This window comes from Corvus hawaiiensis, chromosome 27 (genome assembly GCF_020740725.1).
Source record: "Corvus hawaiiensis isolate bCorHaw1 chromosome 27, bCorHaw1.pri.cur, whole genome shotgun sequence".
Classification (NCBI taxonomy): domain Eukaryota; kingdom Metazoa; phylum Chordata; class Aves; order Passeriformes; family Corvidae; genus Corvus; species Corvus hawaiiensis.
In genome coordinates, this window is record NC_063239.1 from 2548830 (window position 1) to 2574435 (window position 25606).

The 25606-nt window shown below is 51.9% G+C and overlaps 1 protein-coding gene across 2 annotated transcripts in view; it reads left to right on the forward strand.

The window, feature by feature from the left end:
- Positions 1–1561: 1561 nt before the first annotated feature.
- The window catches only part of UNC5D (unc-5 netrin receptor D), a 90967-nt gene continuing 66922 nt past the window's right edge, over positions 1562–25606 (forward strand). For both annotated transcript variants that reach the window (XM_048287365.1, XM_048287366.1), the window contains exon 1: positions 1562–1942. In XM_048287365.1, coding sequence (XP_048143322.1) covers positions 1864–1942 — 79 coding nt within the window. In that variant the 5' untranslated portion in view covers positions 1562–1863. The remainder of the gene's footprint in view (positions 1943–25606) is intronic.

Here is a 25606-nt window from a genome sequence, read left to right on the forward strand (position 1 = left end):
ACCTAAAAGGCTGCTGAAGAAAATGTATTTTTCATATATTTGCTCTCTGCAGCTCCACTCCTCGTTGTGAGCTCGAGCCTGGCAAACACTCGACGGCGAGGGAATAAGGAATCTTCTGATGTGCTGTGCTCAGATATTGATTTTTTCTCTCTCTCTCTTAAAATTCTGTTTACAAATTCCTTTTGCTTTAATTATTTGTTTCCTCCTGAAGTCAGTACAAAGCCAGGAGGACTGGGGGCCGAGCCCTGTTCTTCAGGAGACGGAACCAATCCTGCTGCCTTCTCCCAGCCTGTGCCAGGCAGGGGCTCCAAAACATTTTGTCAGCGGTGGCTGAGCCCCCCCTAAACTTGAGATACGAGCAGGGTTTGGAGTTGGTGAGGCTGGGAAGGGGTGAATTCAGTGCAGCTGCTCGAGCGGGGATGGGCATGAGCCCCGATGGAAGTAGAGTTCATTTCCAAAAGAAAAGGGGAGTGGACACAAAATTGCAACACCTTGGCCAGGAATCCCACGGCGCTCGCCTTCCACAGCCAGAATTCCTTGCAGGCGCCACCATGCAACCATGGCCCAGCTGCTCCTGCCCTGTGCTGTGGGAATCTCCACCCCAGGTCTTATTCTGGGCCTTTTCCTGCCCCGTTGCTGCGGAGTTTGTGTCCCTCAGAAGCTCTGACCCTCCACATTCACTGTGGCTTCTCCCCTTTCCTCTCCCTCTCTGCCTGTTGCAAAGAAAACACCACTGATCCCCGAATCCTGTGCCCTGGCTGGATCCAAGGACAGAGCCTGGCAGAGCTGCAGTTCTTTATGACCACAGTCCCTCCTCCATCCATCCCCTTTCCTTCAGGTGCTGCCTTTGCTTCCCAACCTCTCAGTGATCGGATTTATCCAGAGCAGAGCAGCTGTGGTTTCACTCGAGCAGAGCCAGGATTTTTTGGCCTTGGACCCTCGTGGTGTGTCCTGATCAGGTGTAATAAAAATACTGGTGTGCAATTAGCTGGGGAAGGGAAACTGCTGCCGCTGGCAAGAAACAAGAATTTCAGATCACAGCCCCCTGCAATATTGATAACAACAGCCCAGAATGGGGGGATGGGCTTGGGGGGCTTTTTCATCCCATTCCTGGTCACGGGAACGTTTTTTTTAGGCGTTTGGGGACAAATGTGCAAGTTTAAAAGGTAGAGCAATTTGGGGAGAGTGCAGAGGGGCAGGGAGGGAGGGCACAGGGCCACACCTGGGTGTCACAGCCTGGCCCCGGGGCTCCAGGGGGAAGGGCTGGGGCTGGTTCCAGCGGCTCTCCCGGGCCGGGGCCGGCGGGTCCCGCACCCCTGGGGGGGCCTCAGTGCAGGGCGGGGCCCTGGGCGTGTCCCCATCCCTCGCACCCGGGCGTGTCCCTGCGCACCTGGGCGTGTTGCAGCTCACCTGGGTGCCCCTCCCCCGCCGCACCTTGGGTGGGGGGTCTCGCGTGTCCCCTCCCCCCCACCTGTGCGCGCGCCGCCGGCAGGACCCGCCCCGCGCGCCCCTAATTGGCTGCGGGGGGAGGGGCGGCTCATTAGTGATGCGGGCGCGCGCCGCGGCCCCGGAGTCGGCGGCGGCCGGAGCGGGGAGCGGAGCCCGCATCGCATCCCCGGGAGCCGCATCCCCCGGACCCCAACAGCGAGGCAGAGCGGGGGAGAGGAGCGGGGAAAACCGCCCAAAAAGCCCCCAGTCCCCAGCGAATTCTCTGGCTGGAGCTCGGCTCCGGAGGGAGCGGGAGCGGCTCCACATCCCCGGGGCTCCGCATCCCTGGCTCCGCATCCCCGGGGCTCCGCATCCCTGGCTCCGCATCCCCGGGGCTCCGCATCCCGTCTCCATCCTCGGCGCTGCGGGTTCAGCATGGGCGGGGGAGCCCCGCGCCTGCACCGGCGGCTGCTGCTGCTGCTGGGGCTGTGCAGCTGGACGGCCGCGCTGCGAGGTAAGCGGGGCTCGTTCTGCCTTCCCCGGGGCGACTTTGGGGCGCGGGGCTCCCACCGGTTGCTCCGGAGCGGGGGGAGCGCCGGCGGATGGCGGAGCGGGGACGAGAGAGCGGGAGCAGCGCAGGGCGGGGGGATGGCGGGGACCCGCCGGGAGAAACACCCGCATCCCACCTCCCGGAGAGACACCCGTACCGCTGCGGGGACCGGAGGCGACGGCGCCTGGCTGCGCTGCGGGGTCTCGGGGTGGTCCCGGCGGTGGTCGCGGCCGTTCAGGTCCTTGGAGCGCGGAGCATCCCCCGCAGGCTGCGGTTTCGGGCAGGGAGCGCTCCGCGCGGTGCGGTGCAGCCGCAGCAGCGTCCGTGGGCATCCCACGGGGCGCGCAGCCGGGGCTGGCTCTGCTCCCGGGCTGGCTCTGGGCCCGGGTACCGCTCGGGCTGTCCCGGGATGGGCGTCGGGAGGCTCAGGGACCCCGCCGGGCAGCGCGGTCTCATCCCTGTGAGGCAGCGCGGGTGCCTCCGGCTGATGGGAGCAGTGGGGTTGATGTTTTCCATGTGCAAGGCAGGCACTGGAGATGCTCCGAGTCCTTCTTTTTTTATATTTTTATGTAACTTTTTCCCGGTAAATCACCGGAGCGCAGTAACCTCTGCAGGGCAGCCAGCCAGGGGATGTCACCAGCCCTCATCGCCCGGCGTCCCGCAGCTCGGCGGGGCTAGCTGGGCTTCTCCGGCTGCTGGAAGTGCGGGACTGTGCAGGCGGGGATTCCGTTCTCCCTCTCGGAGGAAGGCACCTGCTGGCGATGAGGCAAGCTCTGTGTTTGGGCTCTGTCAGGCTCATCACAAACCGCTCGTTCCTACACAATGCAGCGATCAGACTTTGTGGCTCCTCAAAGATCCCTCTCGCTGCTTCGGCACCAGTGGAACTCTCTCTTCGCACACCCGGCGTGTCTGCGGTTCCGTTTTCCTTTGTATGGCATTTTTGGGCTCTGGTGTCTGTAGGGAAACCCATGCTCAGGAAGCCACGGGCTTGTGGCACCTCGCCACAGGTCCTGGAGCCTCCCCGGCCACTTCAGCTGCCCGGACCTCTCACTGAATTACGGCTCCAGCAGCGGGAAAGCCGAGAGGCTTTCGTGTAACAGACAAAATGTGCCTTTTTGGGGTGCTTTGAGGGGGGAAAAGAACCCAACCAACCACCGGTTTGTAGGACAGTGAAATAAATGATGGGAATAGAATGAAAAAGAATATTTCCTAATTTTTAAGAAATATTTTGATCAAGAAGCATCGGTGCCTGCACAGGGATAGGCGTGTGCCTAAGTCAGTGATGCGGGGTGCTCGGAGCCTTCTGTGTCTCCCACCTGGGGAACCTTTGGCAGCTCTGGCTCTGGGGGAAGCGTGGTCAGGATCTGGAATTTCAGACCACGGAGCTGCAGGATGCTTCTGTTGCTGCCAAGTAACAAATTTCACTCTTTAATTAAAACTCGCCAGGTTGGACGTTCCAAGCTCTGGGCTGGGGCAGAGTTTTGGGCGTCGTCGTGAGGCAGAACAGCAATTTTGGGGCAGTTTGGTGTCGGTGCTGGTGCTCCCTGGTGTTGTTCACTGGCAGCTCTGGCTGAAGCAGTTAAAGCTCAGCTCCAGCCCCAGAGCTGTGAGATTTTAGTTTATGAAGTTGTCTCAAAGCTGCCTCAGAGACAGATTGCGCTCAGGTTTCTGTTCTGAGCGGGGATTAAAGACAAATGGAATGGTTGTGGAAACCCCTGGCACGGCATTTTCAATCTGTTGGAATGAATATACATGGATGGCTCTGGGCTTTTGTTTTTATGGGAAAAAATTGCCCAGACGGGATGGTAATTGGAGCAGAGAGTCACTAATATTTATTATGTCCTTGATGCCTCGAAACTAATTTTGAGTTGTGCATCTCTGCATAAAGATGTCTCTGAACCTGAGCGTTAATATTCTGCTGCATCTTGATCCCGAAGCCTGGAGCTCTGTCTTACACGGCGTTCATGGATCCGAGTGGATTTGGTGCTAAATGAGCATTGTTTGGGATTTTCCTGTTTCCACAGCGCGGCTCTCACTGCGCAGCTCGGGCACCGCGGGGTTTGTGGTGATAAAATGAAGCCACCTAATGGAGTGGGGTGGGTCTGTGGGCAGGGAGCTGCTGGAGCAGAGATCTCTGAACGTTCCTGTTGGTTTGAGGGGTTTTTAATGGCTTTTTTTGCCGTGGGAAGCAGCGATCACCCGCTGCTCAGAGAGCTGCGTGTTTACAGGGGTGCTGTGCAGCAGGACAAACCAGGCTCTGGAGGAACAACGCTCAGTTTGGGTGAAAACAGCAGCTTCTACTGATGTGGAAATAAATCTGGTGGTGAGGACAGGACTTGGGGTGTCAGTTGTGTCCAGACTGCCCCTTTTGTCTTGCATTTAATTATGTAAATCAGATGAACCCCCAGTTATTTCATCATAAACGGGCTGGGATTTCATTGTGTGCCTGAGGATCCTCGCCCAGACCTCGGCCGTGCCCAGCCCGGGGCTGTGCAGGAGCCCCCAGGGACGCTCTGGGGGCTGCTGGTGGTTGGCCATGCCCAGTTCTGCTCTGGGGGAAGGTTTTGGGGTGCCCCATTCCCCATCCCAGGGGTGTGGGTTGTTCCTGGTGCTCTGTCAGGCTGTCCCAGGCTCTCTGCTCCACAGCCTGGTTGACAGTGAAGGTGTCTGGGGACATTCAGCAGTGCTGGCTGGGACATTTCTGCTGTGCCAGCCCCAGCTGAGGGCACAGGTGTCCCTACATTGATTTATCTCTCCCAAAGTCTGTCAATACCCCCGCCGGGTGTGGGCTTGGCACAGCACAAACACAAATCCAGGCAGAACCTGGGCGCTGCTGGAGCCTCTCCTGCCTCTGCTCGAGTCGCTCCATCCAGATAGCGCTGGGTTTTTGTCTCCTTAAAATCACAACCGTGTGCTCTGCTCCGAGCCGTCCTCCCGCTCCCCTGCAGGGTCTCATGTGGGCTTCTCTGGCAATATTTTCATTATTTAACTTCGGAGCTTCCCGGGAAATCAGCTCCCTTCCTTGTGGGTTCAGGAGCTGCACGGGGCCTGTTTCCCAGCTCCCACTTCCCGGCTTCCCAGGGTGACCCAGCTGTGGTGTGGGTGGTGGAGCTCTGCTGTCCTTTCACAGGTAGGGACACTCAGGGTTTGAAACAAACATTATTTTCTCAGCACCGTGGGGAATTTGGGGACTCTCAAAAGAGCAGGATGGCAGAACTGGGTGTGCAGGATGCAGGGGTTCATGGTTTGGAATTATTTTGTTGAGGCTTCTGTTCAGTCCTGTATTTTTTCTGCATTTATTGCTGTGTTTGTGATGTGTTGTAACAGTTTGGGAGAGAATTCAGAGAACATGGCAAAGTCTGACTTTGGACAGGAATATGCTCAGGTTTTGTCTGGATTAGAGCACTGATCCTCGTGTTTTGTTCTGCTGGAGTGTGTTCCAGACATAAATAATGTGATTTATGCTAAGATGGAAAATCACAGAGCAAAGGAGGCCTCAGGGCCACGGGCTGTGTATTTGCTGTATTTTTAGTCCTGCTTCTGGTTGAAGGTGGAGTCTGAGGGAAAGAGCAGAATGTTGACACCAGAGGCTGCTGTTTCAGAGGGTTTGGGATGCTGCTGGAGCAGATGGTCACATTCATCTGCCTCAAACACAAAAACGGTTCATTTTCTATTTATACTTTTTAGTGGTCTGGTTGTGCCACGGGGCCTTGGCTCAGGGCAGGAGTGCCGCTGAGTGTGGAGGGTTTGTGTCCCATCGGCTCTCGCTGGGGTCAATAAATCCCATTTTGGGCCACCCTGCAGGCAGGGGTTCAATGCCATGGAGGAGCCTGGGCACCCTGACTTCACCTGCACAGAGGTGGTGAATGTTTTCATCACCTTCCCCTCCCCTCCCCCCCTTCCGTGGCCTTTGGAATCATTGAAAAATATTCTTAAGAAAGAGACTTTTATTAAATCCAGTGACTTGCCCAATATTGTTTAGTGCCAAGTACTTTTAGGAATTTCTGTGCAGGGAATTGCACTTAATTACACTTAGACACCATCATCCCTAATGAATTTTTTTCCATGGCTGCTGTTGTGGGCATTTTTGCTTTTTTTTTTTTTTTTTTTTTTTTTTTTTTTTTTTTTTTTTGCCTGTTTTCTTTTTTACACTTAAAAAATACAGAGCTTCCAGGTGGAATTTTGGTGTCTCTTAACTTGGCTGTGAAGAACACGGAGGGCCTGGGATGAAACAGGAATGTTGGGCAGCAGTTCCCAGCACTTTGCCTGGCAAAGCTGGGCTTGGGGGACCAAGGATGGATCTCAGTCCTCCTCAGCTCTGTGGCCTCACCCAGGGCTTCCAGACCAAGTCCTGCCTGGAGATCTCGGAGTAATTGTGAAAAAACCAGAGATTTGTTAAAATAGAGTTATAAATCTGGTGTTTAATTCCTCGCCTGCGTGATTTGTGTTCTGAAGACTTGGAGCCTCCTTGAGCAGCAATTTCCTGATGTAAGAAGAGAGCAAGGAGCTATTGCAGGGATAAATAAATGCAGTGCAAAACCCTCTTGTTTACCTTTATAAGCTCTGGAAACCCGATGGAATCAATGGGTCGAATTTGTGGAGAAAGTGGAGTGACTTGGTGGATCTCCAGCTGGGGAAATAGGAGGTGAAATGGAGGAACAGGAGGTGAGAGATGCTGGAGCTTTGTCTGATTTCTCTGCCTCTTGTTCCATTCTGCTTTTGGCTGAGGTTTTGGAGCCCATCACAAAGCAGGAATAATGGATTATACCAGGCCTGGTATATCTTATTTATAATAAATGTATTTATCCCCACGTCCTCTCTTGTTGTCAGTCCAGCTTTATGGGATTTTCCTAATTACAGAGGGAAAGATTAGGTTCCTAATTCAGTGAAATTAATTTAGTTTCCAATAGCTAAGCAGTGGTGGCTGGTTACAAGTGGCACAGTGAGTCCCTCCCTGTTGTCACCTGGCCCCACGGCTTGTGGCTGTGCCGAATTCCCACAGGAGCAGCACAACTCCTACTCCTCCCGCTGCAACATTAAAAATGCAGGACTTGTTTGTGTCAAACGAGCTAACCAAATAAAAGATGAATTTCAAGTGTTTAATCTGTCAGCATCGATGAATCTGGCAGGATTATTGTCCCATTAGGGGGGATGGGTTTCTCCCAGAGAGAACTCTGCCCCGTGACTTGCCTGTTTGTGTGCAGATTGGTTTGGGTCTGATTTCGGCTACGATTGAAATTGAAATGCTCCTGCTCTGCTCTGCTCTGGTTGAGTCTCAGGGTCACTAACATGGGACCTGGCTGCTGCTGAGCTCCAGAACTCGCTGCAATCCCTCCAAGGCCTCATCGTTAATTCTTCCCGAGGATTTTGGGGTTGGTTTTGTTCATTTTGTGCTTTCAGTTGTGCTCAACAGCCCGAGCCTGGGAGCTGCAATGTGAGAAATGCTGCTGGAACAGCAGGAATAAAACCAGGATTACCCTTGGGAGGGGTGGCAGAGCAGTTTGTGAAATGAGTGACAAAATTCCTGCTGATGTGCCCCAGCCTAAGCAGAAGGCCCTAAAGTTTGGGATAAGTTTTGGGACAATTTTGTTTGGGGGTTGTCACATCTTTGTCTTGGTCTTAGAGAGGACAATGAGTTGAGTTTCTGAAATACAACTTTTTTTTTTTGATGCCTTAAAGAAACAGAAGAGGAGCTTTTGCCTCTTCTTCCCACCTCCCCAAACAAATCCTCTTTCCACCTCTCCTTCCTCCCTGTGGAGGAGGGAAAAGAATCCACAGAGGAGAAACTTCCTGATTCTGGGCACAGCCTGGGCTGCAGCTTTTCACTTAAATAACTCCAATAATGTTTTCTTTTCAAGCCTGTGGAAGATCTGTATTTGAAACGCTTTATGAGGGGGATAAAATGTTTTCTAGGGGATCCAAGCTGTTTTTCGGGCTGGGCGGGCAGGAAGGAGCTCCGTTAGGGCAGGAGGGATTTGTGTCATCTTGGGGGAGGCCATTTCATGTTTCCCTGCTCCTGGTGCTGTTGCTGGGGGTTTCTGAGCCCTGTCAGGGACACAGGGACACGTTCTGTGCCCAGCCCGAGCCTGGCTCTGCACAGGGCACAGTTGGCAGCCCCGGGGCTCTCTGTGCCTCGTGAGGCAGAAAGGGAAGCGCTGGCTTTGACTGTGCTCCAAATGTGCAGGAACGAGCTGGGATTTAACAGAAAAAGGGGGATTCTGTGCTCTGAGCTGGCTCAAGGTGGGTGCTCACACAGGGGTGAGAGAAGAGACACCTGAGGAGCCGCGGTGCTGGCAGCTGAGCTGGTGCTGCTCCAGCCCCGTTCCCGCTGCGTTTCCCAGCTCCCCGGCCCTCCTGGATGATGGGGACACCTGGAGAGCCCCTCCAGAGCCTGCCTGGCCCAGCAGGCTGCTGGAAATCTGTGGGAAAGCAGGGCCTGGACCCATCCAGAGCTGCAGGGCTTGGATTTATGGCCACAGAGCTCCTCAGGTCCTCCCCGGCTGAGGGTTCCTGGCAGAGGGGGACAAGGAGGGCCAGGGGCCCCCTGCACAGGGACATGGGGAGTTCTCAGCAGCAGGAATCCCCCGGAGGGCACCTCTGGCAGGGGAAAAGGGTCCCTGACAGAGGGGAGTCCAGTGCATGTGGAGTAAATGACCTTTAACAATCATAAAGGTAGTTTGTGATGAGATCACAATGAGCCAAGGGCCGTTTGCTGCCGGTTTTGTATCAAAAGTAGTTTTGGATAATGCTTAAGTAGTGATCGAAAGGGCATTTCTCAAGAAAACTTCAATTTGGGGTAGTGAGTGTGATGTTTTTTCCTTTTTTTCCCTGTAAATGAGTTGCAGACCTGATGAAATCCTTCAAAACCCCTCAGCATCTCTCAGCAGTGTTTTTCTGATTTAACCAAGCCTTGTGAAAGTCTCCACTGGCTCTTGCACTGTGTCATGTTCAGCACCATGGAGCGTTCGTTACTTCCTGCAGCTCCCAGGAGCATCCCTGAGCCTCAGATTTCCAATATTTTGAACAAAATGTAGTTGACATCCAAAAGCCTCCAGGTGGAAATGTTGTTTCGTGATTTGTAGCTGTGTCTTTGCCCGTCCTGTAGTATTTTTCTCCAGGTTTGGATGGCAGATTCCCTTCCCTGGCCTCTGTGGGATTAAGTAAGGTCTGAGTTTGGAAAGGGGCAGGGGTTTGAGGGTGAATGAAGGTGTGGAAGTAAAATCTATAGAAATAAAAACACCTCCCATCCTAGGAACAAGCACAGAACTTGTTTTAAGCCTGAGCTCTTCCTGCTGTCTGGTTTTAGACCTCCTGGCACTGCAGGCGGTGGGGGGACCCCTCTTTGTAGCCACCGAAAATGCTCTGGGTGGTTTAATGAGAACAATTCATGGAATTCTGCTGAATTCTCGGCTGCTGCTGTGTCCCAGCAATGAACCACAGCTGCACAGGGGTCCCAAATCCTGTCTGGGTACCACTGAGGGAGGTGGGGCAGGTTCCTGGCTGTGCTCCAGGGGTGCTGCTTTGGGAAGGAATTACAGGATCCAAGGGACAGAGCCGGATTTTGATCAGAGCAGCTGTTCTGATCCATCCCTGATTCTGGCTGGGTGCTGCTCCGTGGTTCAAGGAGGTTGCAGCCACGTTTGCACCTTTTTGAGTGGGTACTTATGGCGATGCAGGTGCCCCCAGATGATGCCTTTGGCCCAGCAAACAGCGCTGATCAGAGGACTGGGTTTTGTTTATTTGGGTGAGAGTCTCCACGGGCTCTGCAGTGGTGGGAGGTTTGTCCCTGGCAGGTGTTCATGAAGGTTTCGGCCGTTCAGGGTACGGGGCCGGGGCGATGTCCTGCGTTTATGGACTGGACCTCTGGGCTGTCATTAAAGGGTTTCTGCTGGAGATCAGATCAGCAAATCTCCCGTGGCTGTCCCTGCTGGGGGAGCCTCCCCTGCTGCTGTGGCACCACAGCTCCTCGGGAATGAGGGGGTTAAAAAGGGGGACACTGTGACAAGGGGGCTGTGGAGAGTCCTGGCACTATGTCAGGGGTCTTTAAGACTTGAATTCACAAAGGTGGGTGGCCCTGTTGGTCGTCCTCAGACACAGCCTTGCGCATCCTTGGGGGGTTTGGGGTTTTTTTTTTTGATTGGTGGGGGGTTTTTTGTTTGGTTTTTTGGGTTTTTGTTTGTTTGGGGGGGTTTTGTTTGGTTTTTTCAGGTTTTTTTTTTTTGTTTGGTTTGGGGTTTTTGTTGTTGTTTTTGTGGAGTTTGTTTGTTTTTGGTTTTTGTTTAGGGCACTGGGGATCTCCCAGAGTCCCCGTCAGAAGGTCCTGCAGGGGGGAGCTCTGTCACTTCCCTCCCTACACCTTCCCTACCCCCAGCTCAGCAGCCAGAGGGGAATTCTGTGGCTATTCCAGCAATTCTTCATTTGCTGCGTGTGGTGCATCCAAAAAGGTTCTGTTTTCACGAGCAACACAGGAGACGAAGAAGAATGAAATTAATCCAGTCCATAATTTGATTTCTTGCAGTCTGACTTTTCCACAGCTCCGTGTTTGTTTTCAGCTGACAGAGCAGCTGCTGGGCGCGGGGAAGTGTAAACTTTGTTGTTTGAACAGCGTCAGGTAAACTCAGCTTCTACCAAACCTTCATCTGCCTGAGGGAACTCGAGCAGTGACAGAGAAGGGGCCCTGTGATCCAGCCAGGAGCCGGCCCAGAACCTGCCCAGCTGAGTTTTAAATCCACTGTGTCTCCTCTGGAAGCAGAGGCTGCCATTGATGGGTTTGTGTGGCCCCAGTACAATTTCCCATATTGCCCCCTCTCTGTGACACCCCAGCGCCGCCCTGGCCCCAAAGCCCCTCAGCACAGTTTGGATCTTGCCCGCAGCTCCTCTCAGGGAGGTTTCCTGAGTGCTGCAAAGCCTCTGCTGCAGACATCTCGGGAGCAGGATTTGGGAGGATTAATGTGGTGGGATTTCTTGAAGACATGATTACTTTGCAAAGACTTTTTCTCCTCGGTAAAATTACACAGTAACTGCTTGGTATTATTGGGTTTTTTTTTTCAGTCAACAGACCCAACGTGTCTTTTGTTCTATTTTGACTTATCTCAGCCCCAGAGAGTCCAACATAAATCATATTTTGGCAGGATTAATCCTGCACCTGCAGGCGAGCAGGATGCCCTGAGTAGACGCCTTTCACCTGGGAGTGTTGCTATCAGGCACTTCCTTGTGTCAGCCTGGCCCTGGCAGATAAAACCCCCAGTGCTGCTCCTCCGAACCTGGAGCAGTTCTTAGCAAGGCTGGGAACTCATAAATTGCTGCTTATCAGGAGAACAAATATTCTGTCTCAGTGCCTGCCTTTGGAAAGGAAACTTCAAAGAATATCTTTGTCTTACGGCTTCTCTGTCTTCTCATGAAGGGATGAAAAGCACTTTTTGGAGCCCTGAGTCACTGCCTGCCCTCCAATCTGCCTTGACAAGTGTTTAATGGCATTATCAGCGCCCCTGGGCTGGGGCTGAGCACTGGGAAATGCCGCGGCAGTTCAGGGAGTTCATCCTGCCTGGAGAGCAGCTGGATTTAGGGTTGAGCTCTGCTGTGAGACATCCCCTGGGGTTAGTGGGGTGTGGGAGGCCAGAGCTGAGCAGGGGATGGAATAAAGGGGTGCTGAAGGTGGAAAATTGGGGGTGGCTGCCTCGGGACAGGCGTCAGTTCCCCGTCCAGAAGCACCAATTCAATTCCTAATCCCCGTTTTCCTGTGCACAAAGAGCCTCTGCTCATTCCCAACTTTTGGGAAAGGATTTCAGTGTTTGACAGATGAGGGAGAAAAAGAAAAGTTTGTAACTCACTAAAATGTTATTATTGAAATCATTCTCCCTCCTGGGCAGGGGCTTTACGTCTGGCTTGGAGTGTTGGGAATAAAACACCCAGTGATCCTTTTGGAGGGATTCAGAGAGGGCAAGATGTGAAAAGTCCTGGGCTCTACAATCCCAATTGTTAGAGGGGGGGTTATTTAAGCTTTTTATTAATTAGCCTTAAATCAGCAACCATCTGTAAGTGGGTATCACTTGCTGTAATACAAACTAAAATCAGTTTAAAACCTCCTGGTGGATGTTCCCATGGCTGAAATAGGGAAGGAAGGCAAAGGATGAGCTGCAGGATTTTCCTTCTTCTCCCATAACCAGTCCCTTCCAGACCTCCATTAAAGGTGAGACGTTGCTCCTTGCAGCTCCCTTTGTCTGTCCCCACCAGAGGCAGAGGATATTTTTGGGTTTGCAGTGATTGCTCCGGGGGGGGGGTAGGGTGGGGGGGTGGGTCTGCTTCTCAAGGCCCCTGAAATCCAGGGAAATCCTGGCAGGGAGAATTGCCCCAGCCCTGACTCTGCTGCTGGCTTGGCTTTGATGCTCCCAGTTTCCTGCTCCTATCAGAGCAGACCTTGCTGCCTGCCCCATTCCTCCCTTACCTGCTGCCTGCAGAGATTCCGGCTGTGAGAGCAGGGTCTGTGCTGGGCAGGGAATGGGGGGCTCTGCCCAGGGACCGGCCCCTCCCCTGCATTCTCTTCTCCCCCAGGGGTGACAGCAACGTTTGCAGGCCCACAGGAATAAAAATCTGCTGGCCTGCAGACGATTTCCATTAATTTTCTAATGACTTAATCTGTGTCAAGGAAGGTAAAATGGATCAAACCCTAAATGAGAAGGACTTTTTAAATAATAAAACGCTGGCACAGCCTCCCTGCGTTATCCTCCAGACCGAGGAGCTGGGGTGGTGCAGTGCATCTCGAAGGGACCGTTTTTAGTTTAATATCTTAAATTGCATTAAAATTAAAGTGCAAAAATAGCCTCTCCTAAATTACAGCTGCAGCATGTGACTCCTCAGGCCTATTTACTAATTTTTTAAATCCTGCTGAAGTTGGAGCTGAGGATGTCAGAAGCTTTTCTGTGATGGATCTGGTGAGAACCAATTAGTACTGGAGAGCTGGGCCTGGCAGCTGCTGATGTCACGGGCTCAGCTGGGAACAAAAGGGACTCACTGGGAGCATTTGAGCAGAATTTTATCTAAAACTGGTGGATTAACACAGCAAATGGAGCAGTGGACTCTTCCCACTTGGTTTGTGGTGAAAGTGCTGAACCTGCAGAGATTTGCATCTGTATTTTCCTCCCTGCCCTGCCCTGAACTGCGGGCACAGGTCAGACCATGGGAATGGAAGTTTGGTTATCCCCAAGGGGCTTTGCCAGATGAAAAGCAGAATTTTATTTACAGAATGCTGCACAGGCAGCACTCCTCTGTGGTTAATTAGGCTTCAGATAATTGGCACAGTAGTGCTGCTTCACCTGGAGGTGGTGGAGCTTGGGGTTTTCCTTTTTTACATACCCTCGGAACAATAAATAAATAAATAAAGTCTGCTGCAGGTTCCTTCCTTCGGCAGCTGATTGACTGCAGGATGGATTTCTGGGCTCTCAGTGCGGACAATTAACACACTCAAGGCTGCGAGGCACTGCCCAGGGACTGAAACCCGAGTCATCTTCTGTTTAATTAGGCCCACAAATTTAATTTCATGCTTTTTTTGTGGAAGAAAAAAAAAACAGCAATCAAACCCCAAAAGCTTTGGGGTGAGCAGAGCCCATCCTTTCCCACCCAAACAGGTGAGAGCACCTCAGTGCTGTGCTGTGAATTCCAGCCAGCACTGATTTGGTGCCAGAGACAGAAACTGGGGGGATGTGTGTCAGCAATTTGTATTTGGACTATTCCAGGCCATGTTCCTGATGGATCTGCCTGCTCCCAGAGTTCTCCTGAAATCCCTAAGTTCAGATTTCCTGTCCTGGCTGCGGGAGCAGGCTCTGTGTTTGTGGGATCCACCCTGTGCTGCAATGGGCTGAAGGAGTTTGGGGGCATTGGGTGACTCCTCTTTAGGGTGAGCTGGATGAGTGTGGCTGGGATTTGTAACCACCAAAACACTGCTGTTCAGATTCCCAGCAGTCTGGGAAAAGAATTCCTGGCCACAGCCTTGGGAATGAGGGAAACTTTGGGGTAAAGGACCCTGGGGTATGAATTCCCCCCGGAGGACTCTGCTTTACCCTCAGGGTGAGACCCTCAAAGGTTCCACAGAGCCCTCCTTTGGCTGGCAGCAAATCCTCCAGGGACTCTGGGATGGGATAACTTGGCAGGGAAAAGCCCAGCGAAGGGAATCTGGAATTGGTTGGAGGCTCTGCTGCTCAGGGCACAGAGAGGGGCCAAGCAGCACAGGGAGATTGTTAGTGGGGTTCTAATGAAACCATTGGGAGTATCAATGGTGCTGCTGCTTGAGCTCCTGAAACCCTCGAGTGCCCAGCCAGGCCCCGTGGGGTGACAGGGACAAGGTTCAGTGCTGGGTCTCTGAGGTACAAACCAGGATTTTCCCCCTGGCACAGCAGGAAGGAGCAAGCAAGCCCAGGCTGGGCAGAGAATTCCAGAGGAGTTTGCTAGCAGAGCATTGTTCTGCTGGGCTTTTTTCCCTCTGAAGAGTGATTTAATTGCTTGTGAATTAAGGTTTTTTCCGCTGGATTACTGCTGTCAGTGGATTTCATAAACCACGACCTCTGCCCTGCACCCCCTCTCTGAGGCTGGCACAAACCCCGAGCTGCTTAACCATGACATAATTGTCACCTACGTCACTGGCACTGTGCTGTGACTGCCTCTGGCACTGCTGCCACTTGGAAATGTCACAAACTGCCACCACAGGCTCTGCAGCAGCCCAGGATCCTCCACAGGGTGGGCTCTGCTTGCCAAAAACCCTTCAGTGCCTCGTGTGCCTGTGCATCAGTGCCTATACCCCCTCTGAGGCAGCTCCAGAGCTTGGAACCCTTCAAAAAGAATTCAGAATGGGGCCTCCCCTCATAAACAATTAGAAATAAAAATCTGCCAAGTGCTCTGGAGCCGGCAATAATTCCATTTCCATGTGACTTGGGGTGGGATGGTGACAACCCACGGGGACAGCCCAGGAGCCGTTCTGCAGAGGCAACAAAACCGACTTGGAATCTTCCCCCTTTATTTCTGTTTCTGTCAGAGGATTGTGTTGAAGTTGGTGCTTTGCTGCTGTTCCCCTGGCAGCTTCCCTCCTGCCCAGCTCACAGGAGTTTTGGGGGTTTTACGATGACCTTTTTGGTGTGGTAGCAGTGAGTCTCTAGAAGCCAGTGATGAGGAGATTTTTTCAGGTTTACTCCTTTCTGGTTTTTCTGCTCCTGGAGATTTCCCTTTCAGGCTGATTTTTGCAATGTTTTCTTTGCTGTCCAGCTCTGGTGAAAGTGTCCTTCCAGCTCCCAGCCCTCCAGTGCCACCTTGGACACTCTGGGGATGGAAATGCCACAGCTCCTGTGCTGTGTACCCATTCCCTTCCTTTTTCCTCGTTTTTTTAACTCCCCCCCCCCTTTTTTTTTTCCATTCGTGGCTTTTCCCCTCCTCTTTTCAATGGCGTGCAAGTGGGATTTTCAGATAATCCCTAAAATTAATCAGTGTAAAGAGGCCACTTTACAGGGTGGCTTGTGGATGCAGAAGGGATGCATTGCCAGGGGGTTGAAGCTTTGGGCTGAAATGCAGCGGGTTTGGGTCTGATTTTATAAACTTTAGCAGTTACCTGAGGCACGAGGCTTCCCTGGGCTGGGCCTGGATGAATTTGAACCAGGTGAATCTCCCTGGCGTGTGCCACTGCTCAGCCCCGGGATAAATCTGCCTTTCCAGCACTATTTCAGGGAGCTGGCTGTGAGTGCCAAAGGTTGTGTTTAAATTAGAGCTCAGTTAAAATGTTTTATCGGTGCTGGTGGCCACGGCTGCGTTTTTGCAAGCTCTGGCAAATGCAGGCAACGCTGGGGTTTGCTCTTTATTTAACCTAGAAGGTGTCCTGAGAAATCCACAGTCAGCTGCTCAGGAGAGCTCTGGCAGTAAAACGTTCAGAAAATGGGGGATTTGGGGATTTATGGCAATATTTTCATAGGGTGTTTGTCAGGTTTACGTCGTGGCAGGCTGCGTGTTTGAGTTATCAGCAGAAGCTGTGCTGGTGTTGATTTTTGTGCTGATGGGCTGTAAAATCTCCCTTTGTTGAGGCACAAGAAGCCTCTGCACGCAGGATTCCCCCGGCCCTGGGGTCCAGGTGCTTCTTAGGTTAAAGCTGCTGGGCCAGAGCAGAGGAGTTATTTATGGTCAGAGGGGACAAAACCTTTCCTTACCCATTCCCAGGGATGCTCAGGGTGGGGTTGTTGGGGTGTCTGTGCAGGGCCAGGAGCTGGGTGCTGCTCCCTAAGGGTCCCTCAGCTCGGGATATCCCATGATAAAATCCCATTTTGGGATATCTGTTCTGTTCAGACCTTCCAGCCCTGAATCCTCTCTGAGCACTGCTGTGCTTTCCTCAGGAGGGGCTGGAGATGCTTTGAAGTGTGGGTGCAATGAACAGTCATGTAAAACCCCTCAACAAACGCTGATCCTTTCCCAGAGGGACAGAATCCATCCCATTATCCCTGATTTCGGAGTTACCAGGAGAAAAGGAAAGGCAGCCACAGCCCGGGGTGGAGGGGAAGGGATTGGGACCACCCAAACAGAGCCCAGCTCCAGAGCTCAGGAGCAGCCTCGGGGCTTTCCCAGGGCACTTCCAGCAGGATTTATCCTGGAATTGTCTCCAGGCCGTGCAGGGACAGGCACAAATGAGGGCTGTCCCCGTTTCTCAGCGTGCTGGCGGTGTGGAACCCCTCGGGGAGGCTCCGGGGCTCTTTGATCCCCGGCCATGGAGCTGGGCTGGGGAACCCGAGCCCCTGAACCTGCCCGGCCTGGGGGTGCTGAGCCTCGAGCTTTTGGGGGTTTTTGCTGCGTTCTACAAAATGGGAACGAAGGGATCAATGTGGTTGACAATCCCTGAGGAAGGGCAGGCTCGTCCCCATTCCCCGGGGATGAGCTCGGGCTTGGGCCCGGCCCTGGAAATCCCGGTTCCTGCAGCTGCTCTGGCCTTGAACTCTCGGTTTTGTTGTTATTTTTTTTTCACTCTCTCTCCATGTTCCCATTCAAAGCATCGATGTTGTGGGAGGAACGAGGGGGATGAACACAGCTCTGAATGCAGAACTAATTATTGTCCTTAAAGGAGATAAAAAGGGAAATCGAGTGCTTGTCCAGGCCCCTTTTATCTGTACCAGGAGCCAATTACTTAATTCAAGATGAAATTGGGTCTAGGCAGTATCAGAGCAGTGAAAAGCTGCCCTGGTAACATCTGGTCTGAAAATTCACCTCTGGATCTGGATCCATTTTATTCTCATTACTCTTGAGAGGATATTTGGCATGTACAAATTAAAACCAATTAGAACACTTGTTGATCTCTCAAATTGTTATTTATTCATAACAATTTAAATTGCTGCTGCTTGTAATTTAACTAATAATTTCATTTTAAATAATTTAAATAATCATTGAACTTAATTTAAAGCTGAATAATGTCTGTAGGAATAAATTGCATGAAACAGTGGTTTCATCAATAATATGTCAGAAGTCAATCAATATTTAGGTTTCAGAGCTCTGTTAATGGATGGTGATATTAAAAAAAAATAACAACCCTCTTGAAGCACTGAAATTTCCTCCCGGTCTGAACCCTTGTGACAGGGAAGCTTTGCCAGAAGCCTGGAAACAAAGCCCTTGATTTTACATCTTTGAGGCACAAAAGCATCTGTACTATCAAAGGATCAAATGAGGAAGAAATTCCAGAGTCAGTGGGAAGGAATTTGCTGATAAAAATGCACCTCGTGGAGGGTTTGCGTTGTGTGGCTGCACAGGGACGAGCAGGATGTTTCCTGCCGCACTGAGCAGCGGCCCCGGAATATCAATGATATTTATGAGGAGTTGGGAGCTCTTTCCCCCCACACCTCGGGGACGACGGCGCCGCAGCACCGGCTTCATTGTAAACTCTTTAATGGCAACAATTTTCTAAATCAAAGCAATCTGCGCTTCCCCATTTACAATTTCATTTCCAAGCACTAAAGCTTCATAAAAGGGTTTACAACACGGAGTCTTTGGCTGCTGTGAAGTTACCCAGCAGTGGTGCAACGGCATTATCTTCAGTGGAGTATTTTATCTTTAAAATTATAAGGATTTGTTCTGCTCCCTTTTATGCAGAAATAGAATGCTAACAGATGCAAAGTTTATTTTTAAACTTGGCTAGGGGCTGAAAAAGCACATTTAGTGGAAGGTGTCATTTGGTGCTCTGAATATATTTCAGACTTTAATAGTAAAATGTTTCAAAAAATTACAGAGCTGGTCCTTTCTGTGGTGGGAGGTGACACCGAGGGTGGACACAGAGAGTTCCCCCTCACGTTCCCTTCCAGGGCTGCCCTTTCCTGCCTGGATGTTGCTGGAGAAGGAAGTTATTATTAATTATTATTGTTAATGACCAGGAGAGGTGTGAATGCTGCCATCCCTTCCTGGCTGCCCTTGAGGTGCTGCCTCAAGGTGTGCAGCTCTTGGTGTTGCCAGAGGGGATTTTGGGCAGGAAAGCAGCACTTTGGGGGTCCCACCAGGGATTATCTCCCTGGATTGGTGCTGCCCAGGCAGGGCTGTTCCCCACAGAGCACTTTCCAACGTGCCCAGCCTGGGTGTAAACATGGGATGTTCCCATTTTCCCAGAGCAACTTCCACAATCTCATTGCTAAAAAAGCTTTTCCTCGTATTGAGCTGAAATCTCCCTTTTAGGAGAACTTGCTGCTTTCCTGGGGAGGAGGAGAGCACTGTTGGCTCTGCTCTGCTGGCATGGGAAGCTCAGGGAATTCTCTCCAACCCTCCCTTGGCATCTCCCAGAACTCGAGGGGGTTTCTGCCCAGGGGAGTCACTTTCCGACATTCCCGTGAGCAGAAATCGTGGAAATTTGGGTGCTCCAGCAACGCCTCCTGCTCATCCCTGGCAGGCTGTGAGTGAGTGTCTGATCCAGGTGTCGCATCAGCACTGGCAAGGGAGGATTCGTGTCTGCAGCTCGGCTGCTCCCTCCTCCCCACAGCTGACAGGGTGTTTTTAAATTGTGTGTCAGGCTTTGGGAAGGTTTTGATGAGCACAAACAGACCCGAGCTGGAGCTGTGTTTACTCTCACCCCAAGCACGGATTAGGGCATGAACAGGAAAATAATTCCTCCAAATAACCCTCCTTCCTCCCTCCGAGGGCCAGGCCAGGCTTTGCTGGGAGTCCTTTCCCTGGAAGAGGAGCTTTTCCGCCCTGCCTGACCTTGTGGGGGAGGCAGGACCGTGTCCATCCCCTCTGCACGTCCCTGGTGGGCAGCATTAAATCTTCATTCCAGGTTTTAGGAGGAAGCTGTGAGTGTGCAGGTGTGGAATTGCTGTTGGTGGAGCTAACGAGGACGGATGGGAGCTCTGGTGACACGACCTTGTGTCGGCTTTCAGTCAGAGCTGCAGCTCAAACACGTGGGGCTCACCTTCAGCAGGTGCTGGTGAACTCAAACATTAAAGGTGTTCCCCCAGGTATGGCCAGGCTGAGGGATGGGAAGGGTTTTCTAAGGTGGTGTGGGGTTTTGGTGGTTTGGGTTTTTCTGAATGGCAGGGGTTGGTTTAGGGATTTGAAGGTGGGTGCACATTAAGTGTCTTTTTTTATTCCTGTAATGTTTTTGGTGCCGTTAAAGCTGGATAATGTCACATCTTGAGGTTAAATAATTACTAAAGCTGGATAATGTCGCATCTTGAGGTTAAATAATGACTGGAAGTAGGGCAGGATTGCTGATTGGCTGTGGTGGTGAGGGGACAGTGAGGGACAGAGTCACTGGAAAGGGCAGTTCCCAATTCCAGCAGATTTCAGGAGCCTGTAGCCTCAGCCCGTGCCTGAGCTGGTGATGGGACTGTCTGAGATCATCCAGCCTGACTGGGCTGTGACAAGATAAACCCTCATGGAGAGATTAAGGAGGGAGGGAGATGTGCTTTGCTGTCCTTATCAATCCCTCATTTCCAGGCTTTAATACTCCGAGGATTGAAGTTCATCCTCAAGGAGAAAAATGGTGGGATCAGTTTGGACTAAGCCCATCTTTGTCTGCTCTTAGAGCTCCTGAGTGGGATTTTAAATAGAAAATGAGCAAAACAGGGAGTTTGTCAAACCCCTGGGGTTTGTTCTAAAAGGGTTTTTTAATTTTATTTCTTAAACTCAGGCTGTTGCAGGCCTGGTGTGTGGTTCTGGGCCTGGCTGGAATCAGAGCCAAGGGGGATGCCAGCATGTCTTGGGAACCTGGCTGTGCCCAAATCCTACAGTTTGTCTGGTTTAGTGCAGAGTCTGCTCGTTCCAGCCAGTGCTGGGCGAGATTTTCCCGTCTGTGCCCCTCCAGTTGCACCGGCTGGCTCCGGTGTGTGCTGTCCCCACCCATCCAATGGGAACTTCTGTTTATTACATCTCAGTTACTTGGGAAAACACTGCCATGGGTCCCGTGGGCTGTTGGAGCTCCACAGAACGCAGGGAGCTGAGCACAGGTCCACTGGAGGATGTGGCAGAAACTTCACAGAGACTCCAAATGAACTTTGATCACTGTGGATTAATGGAAATTATTGGTTATAAATAACAGTGACCCCCAGCAAGCCAAGGGGAGCTGCAGGAGATCCAGATTTTCCTGACTCACACCCTTGCTGTGGAATCATCCCGAGGCTTCTGCCCCAGCCCTGCCAGGGAATGCAGAGTGTGTGTGATTGTGATTAAAGCTCGGTGTTAATTGTGGATCCAAACAGGAGATAAGGAGAGAGGAACACTCAGCTGTCAGCTCCCAGCCCCTGGCATATGGCTCCATTAAGATAAAGGAACAAAAGGTAATTTATGGTAACAGATGGGCTTGAACTCTTTCTGGAGCTGGTGAATACTTTTTAATTTTTAATTTACAACGACTCTTTCATACAGCATTGAACCAAATCTTCTGTCGTGTTCTTTTAGAATCCACGACCAGGGAAAATGCGTGTGAGGGACTCGAACAGGACCTTCGTGACTGCCCCTCACCTGCTGAGGGATGGAGCAGGGAGGGCCTGGGCAAAGCTGGAATTCTGGAGCTGCAAACCAACAGGAATCAGAGTGGAAGCGCAAATCCTGCTGGAAAACCCACCTCTTACAGCACGGATGGTGCAGGAATTAGCTCAGATCTGGCCGTGTTTTTGTCACCAAATCCCAGAGCTTTTGCTCTGGCTGCTCCACGTGCAGATCTCCTCTCGCTGGAATCCCCAAATCTCCAGCAGCTGATGCCGTGTCCCGGAGCCAGACACTGGTGGATGGACTGGGACAGGCCTCTAATCTCCCATCTGGGGGCTGGAATTGCTGTCCCTGCAGGCTCAGTCCTGCGGAGCACAGGGACTGTGCCAGGAAAACAAAACTGGAGTTGGATCTCCTTCCCTCAGGGCCTCGAGCAGCGCAGGGAGGAGCCTGCAAGGGGCTCCAGGATATCCAAAGCAGTGCTGCCTTTTCCTTTTTTAATTAAAAATAAACCTGGTGAGGGATGGAAAAAGTAAGGGATGAAAAGTAAGGGCTTGGAAAAGGCTGGGTAAGACAGGCAGGGAAGCTCTGCAAGTGCCTGGGAATGATTCCAGTCCAGTCAGAGAGTGCTGGAGGCCCTGCTGGGATTCAGGAGGGGACACGGGGGTGCTCTGCAGGTGCAGTTTGGGGTATTTGGCCCTTCCCTGCCTTTCTGGAGGAAGTGCCTTTCCTTCAGGGATGTTTTTGAGTCGTGTCTCCGTGGGCTGGGGATTGTTGAGCTCAGGGTGTCGCTCCCGTGCCACCCTGAGCTCTGGGGAAATGCTGGGACACCAAACCTGTCACACACCTGAGGGTCCCTGTGTGGTGAGGCACAGCTGCAGTGCCTGCAGGGTTCAGGATATTCCTTCATGCCTGGCAGAGGGATCCTGCTGTCCTCAAAACACAGGTGCCCTTGGGCCCTTCCTGACCCTTAAATTTAAGGTCCTACATTTAAGGATGGGAATGGAGAAGCAGGGACAGGAACGTGCCACAGCAAGAGCTCTGCACCTTGAATTAAACTGAATTTATTCGAGCCCTGGCAATGGGGAGCTGCTTATCTGTCTGGGAGAGGGTTAGTGTGGATCCGGGATAATCGGGAACAGAAGGGAGCCGGGAGGATCAAACCCTCCCAGCCCTCCGTGGACTCAGAGCTGCAGCAGCTGCAGGTGGCACAGAGGCCTCACCAGGAGAGGAACGATGAAAGCCCCAATTCCGAGTGCACAAACCCTGCAGGAAGGGAAAACTTCCAGGCTGGGGGAGCTGGAATCGGCAGGAGGAGAAGCAGGGAAGAGGGAAGGGCTGAGCCACACAGTTCCTCTGGCTGGGAGAAGGGCTTTGTGTGGGTTCCTGCAGCTCTGGCAGCTCCTTAATTCCGGGGAAATTGCCCCAAAGTTGGTGAGGTATGGAGGATGTTTCCAGGTGCCTCGTTAGGAGCTGTCTGGGTTAAATGCTGCTGTTCTCTGGTGTAAATCCAGCTCTGCAGCTGGGCATGGGAGTGGTTGGAATGCAGTTAATGTGCTCTGGCTGCTGCACCAGTCTGAGGGGGAAAAGGGATAATTTCCAGTGGGACAGTTGTAATTTCGAGCATCGCTCTCCGGAGTACAAAATCAATAGCTCTTCCTTGAAGAGGAGCAGGCTGAAGCTGGCAGAGGAAAGCAGCTTGGAGCTGCTCCCTGCCACTCCAGCAAAGCCCCTGGGTGGTGTCAGCACAGAAAGAGCCCAAATTCCATGGATAGCCGGGGATAAATGAGGATTGTTCAGGTCTATTGTATCACCACCCCTTCTCCCATTGCTTGGGAGAAGTGGGACTCCTTTCCCCATGAGAGAACAAGAGCTCAGTCCTCCCGCTGCAGAGCTGGAGCAATAAATAAACGTTTTAATTGAGCAGGTACCAAACTGCCCTTGCAGTGCCTCCATCCCCTCAGTCAGCTGGGACCAGCTTTGGCTGCTTCCAAACACCACCAGAATCCAGGAACGGGCTTTTTTCTAGGATAGGAACTACAGCTGCCTTTGGAAGACCAAAACCCACCCCCCCAAAACCAGGAATTGTGTGGATAGTTTGGGAAATAATCGAAAGTTTCCCAACTGTTGTTGAGTTCATTATGTGTTAGTTGGGCCCAGGAGAACACCCACCACCTCCTGCAGTTGATTATGCAAATCTGGATAAATATGTGAATACCTATTCCAACTTTTTATCCTCTGAAATCTAATGTCTCCCCTGACACAATACTCTCAAATTATCTTCAGTGAGTAATGACTTGCATTTAGCATTTTACACCAAACTGTCATATAGATCATTTTCTGTAATACTTTACATAAATTAGGAATCCTCCCCCATGGAATGTGTGTGGCTGCCGGAAAGGTTTTTTTACAAGATTAAAAGTGCAAACAACACAATTCCGGTGTCACTTGGAAATCCACGAACAGAGTGAAGTGGGAAACGTGGAGGTTAGAGTAAATTATGGTGCCATTAGTCAGAACCCTGCCGGGAGCCATTTGGCTTTCCCAAAATGTGATTATTGTCTTTGCTGGGGCTCAGGGTCATTATCCTGTTAATTGTTATTCCGTGGCTCGCTCTGGAAGCTCCTGAGCTCACCTGCTTGGCTGAGGCAGGTTTGGGGTTCTATGGGGTGGCGGGGATGACCAGAACACCCTGAGGGAGCTCCAGGGGTTGTGGTGGAGCAACTGGGAGCAGCTGTACTGGGCAAACTGGAGGTGCCACCCCTGCTGATGTGAGTGCTTGCTGGGAACGGGACCCCACCAGCCGGTATTTTTCCCCAAACCAGCTAAATGTGGCTGAATCATATGTTCCTCTGAGAGGCAGTGGGATTTTTGTTTCCTGTAATTATCATTTTAGCAACTTTCAGCGCCAGGCTAAACTCCACTGCTCATTTTCCCCGCTGGGATCCGCGCTGTGCCGAGCGGGGCTCGCGCTGCCCCGGACCTGCAGGGTTTGGGCCCATGGCAGCCCCACCTGGAGCTGCCAGCAGCCCCAGAGCCGGATTCTTTCATTCCAGATGCGTCAGGGCTTGTCAGGAGGCAGTGAAAAATACCTTTATGTGCCTCAGTTTGGCACTAATGAATATTAAAGGCAGCAATTCTTGCGTCCCTCTGCCTCCTGAGCTGCCGTCCTGTCCCTGTCCCTTAATGGCTCCCCACTGCTGTCCCGGCAGGAGGAGGGCGTTTATTGCCTGCTCTGTCACCAGCACAGGTGATATTTCACAGAGACAACGCAGGTGCCATAAAAGGGGAGTTTTAGGAAACAAACAGGGCCAGGCTGCCCGAATTCTCCCCAGGGCGGCTGTGTTTTGCTTTCCCTGTTTATGTCGCTACAGAGGAAGAGATAAAAATTTTATATTGCTTTTAGCAAGAGATAAAAAGTGCTGTGAGTGTGACTGCTGTCAAGGGGACAGGGAAAAGGGGGAATGACAAGAGCTTTAGGTGCTGCAGCTTCAGGGCTTGGGATCCTGTCCTGCAGCAGGGACAAGGTGAATTTATCCTGGAATTTATTCCTCCCCTGGAATAACCCCTCTTCCCCCAGCTGAGTTCATATTTTATTAACCACACGTCCTGGCCCAGGTTCAGCTGCAGCAGGGCCCGTGGGGAGAGGAGAGCAGAGAGCAGAGAGCAGAGCAAGTCCCTGACCCAGGGGCTGCAGCTCCAACAAATTGGTGTTTTCAGGCAGGAATCGCCCGGCAGGCCCGGGGTCAGTGGCTACAAAGTGCAGGGGACACGGGGGCACTTCTGGTGTTTGAGCAGGTTTGACACCCCCAGCTCGTCTCCTGAGCACAAAGTCCCTGCTCAGCGGGTGGGGGCGAGGTTATCCAGACACATCCAGGAGCCACCACCAGGCTCCTCTTTGGCCTCCTTTTGATGTTTTGGTTTTTTTTCTTCAAAAAGCACTTTTCTCGCTCCCCAGATGATGCCACTGCCAGTCAGAGAGCTGTGCTCAGGTGAAAATTCCCATTCTTGAACCAAGAAGAAAGGGCAGCCAAGAGTAAGACCGTGTCTATTCCAAGCAAAACCAGTGTAAAATCCAGAGTTTCAAATTGAAATGGGATAAAAATGAGAAAGGTGAGATTTGTTATTCAGTTACTCTTTGACATCAGAGCCACTCACAAAAGGAACAGTCCATTGTTGCCTTAAAAACCAGATTTGATCCAGTTTGTATTTAAGGATTTTTATTGTAATTACGTGGAATTTCTCTGCCTCGCTCTTAGAAGCTCCAGCCAGAGACCAGCAGGACCTCATTAAAGATTGCTGAACAGGTTTTTTTCCTCATTTTGCTACTTCCCTACTGCTCCTTTTATTCCTTTTCCCTCTGGTGCTTGTCAGTGCGGGTGTTGTGTTGTGCATTACTGAGCCTAATAAGGGAGCACGTGGGGAATAAAAGTTCTCCTTGAAGCCTCCACAACCTCGGCTAATTTATGGATGGGATCTGCCAGCGAGCCCAGAACCAGGCAGTTTGTGTTTCCAAAGGCTTTGCTGCATTCTGGTTATGCAATTCCAGACAGGGAATCTTTCATCTCTGCCTGGAGGGGGACGGGAGCTCTTCCCCTGGCCTGGGGGATGCTCATCAGCTCTGGAAATCCCTTGGATAAGGGATATTCCTGCTGCTGCTCCTGCCTTTGGCCTGTTCCTTGTGCTGTGCTGATGGATGAGTTCTCC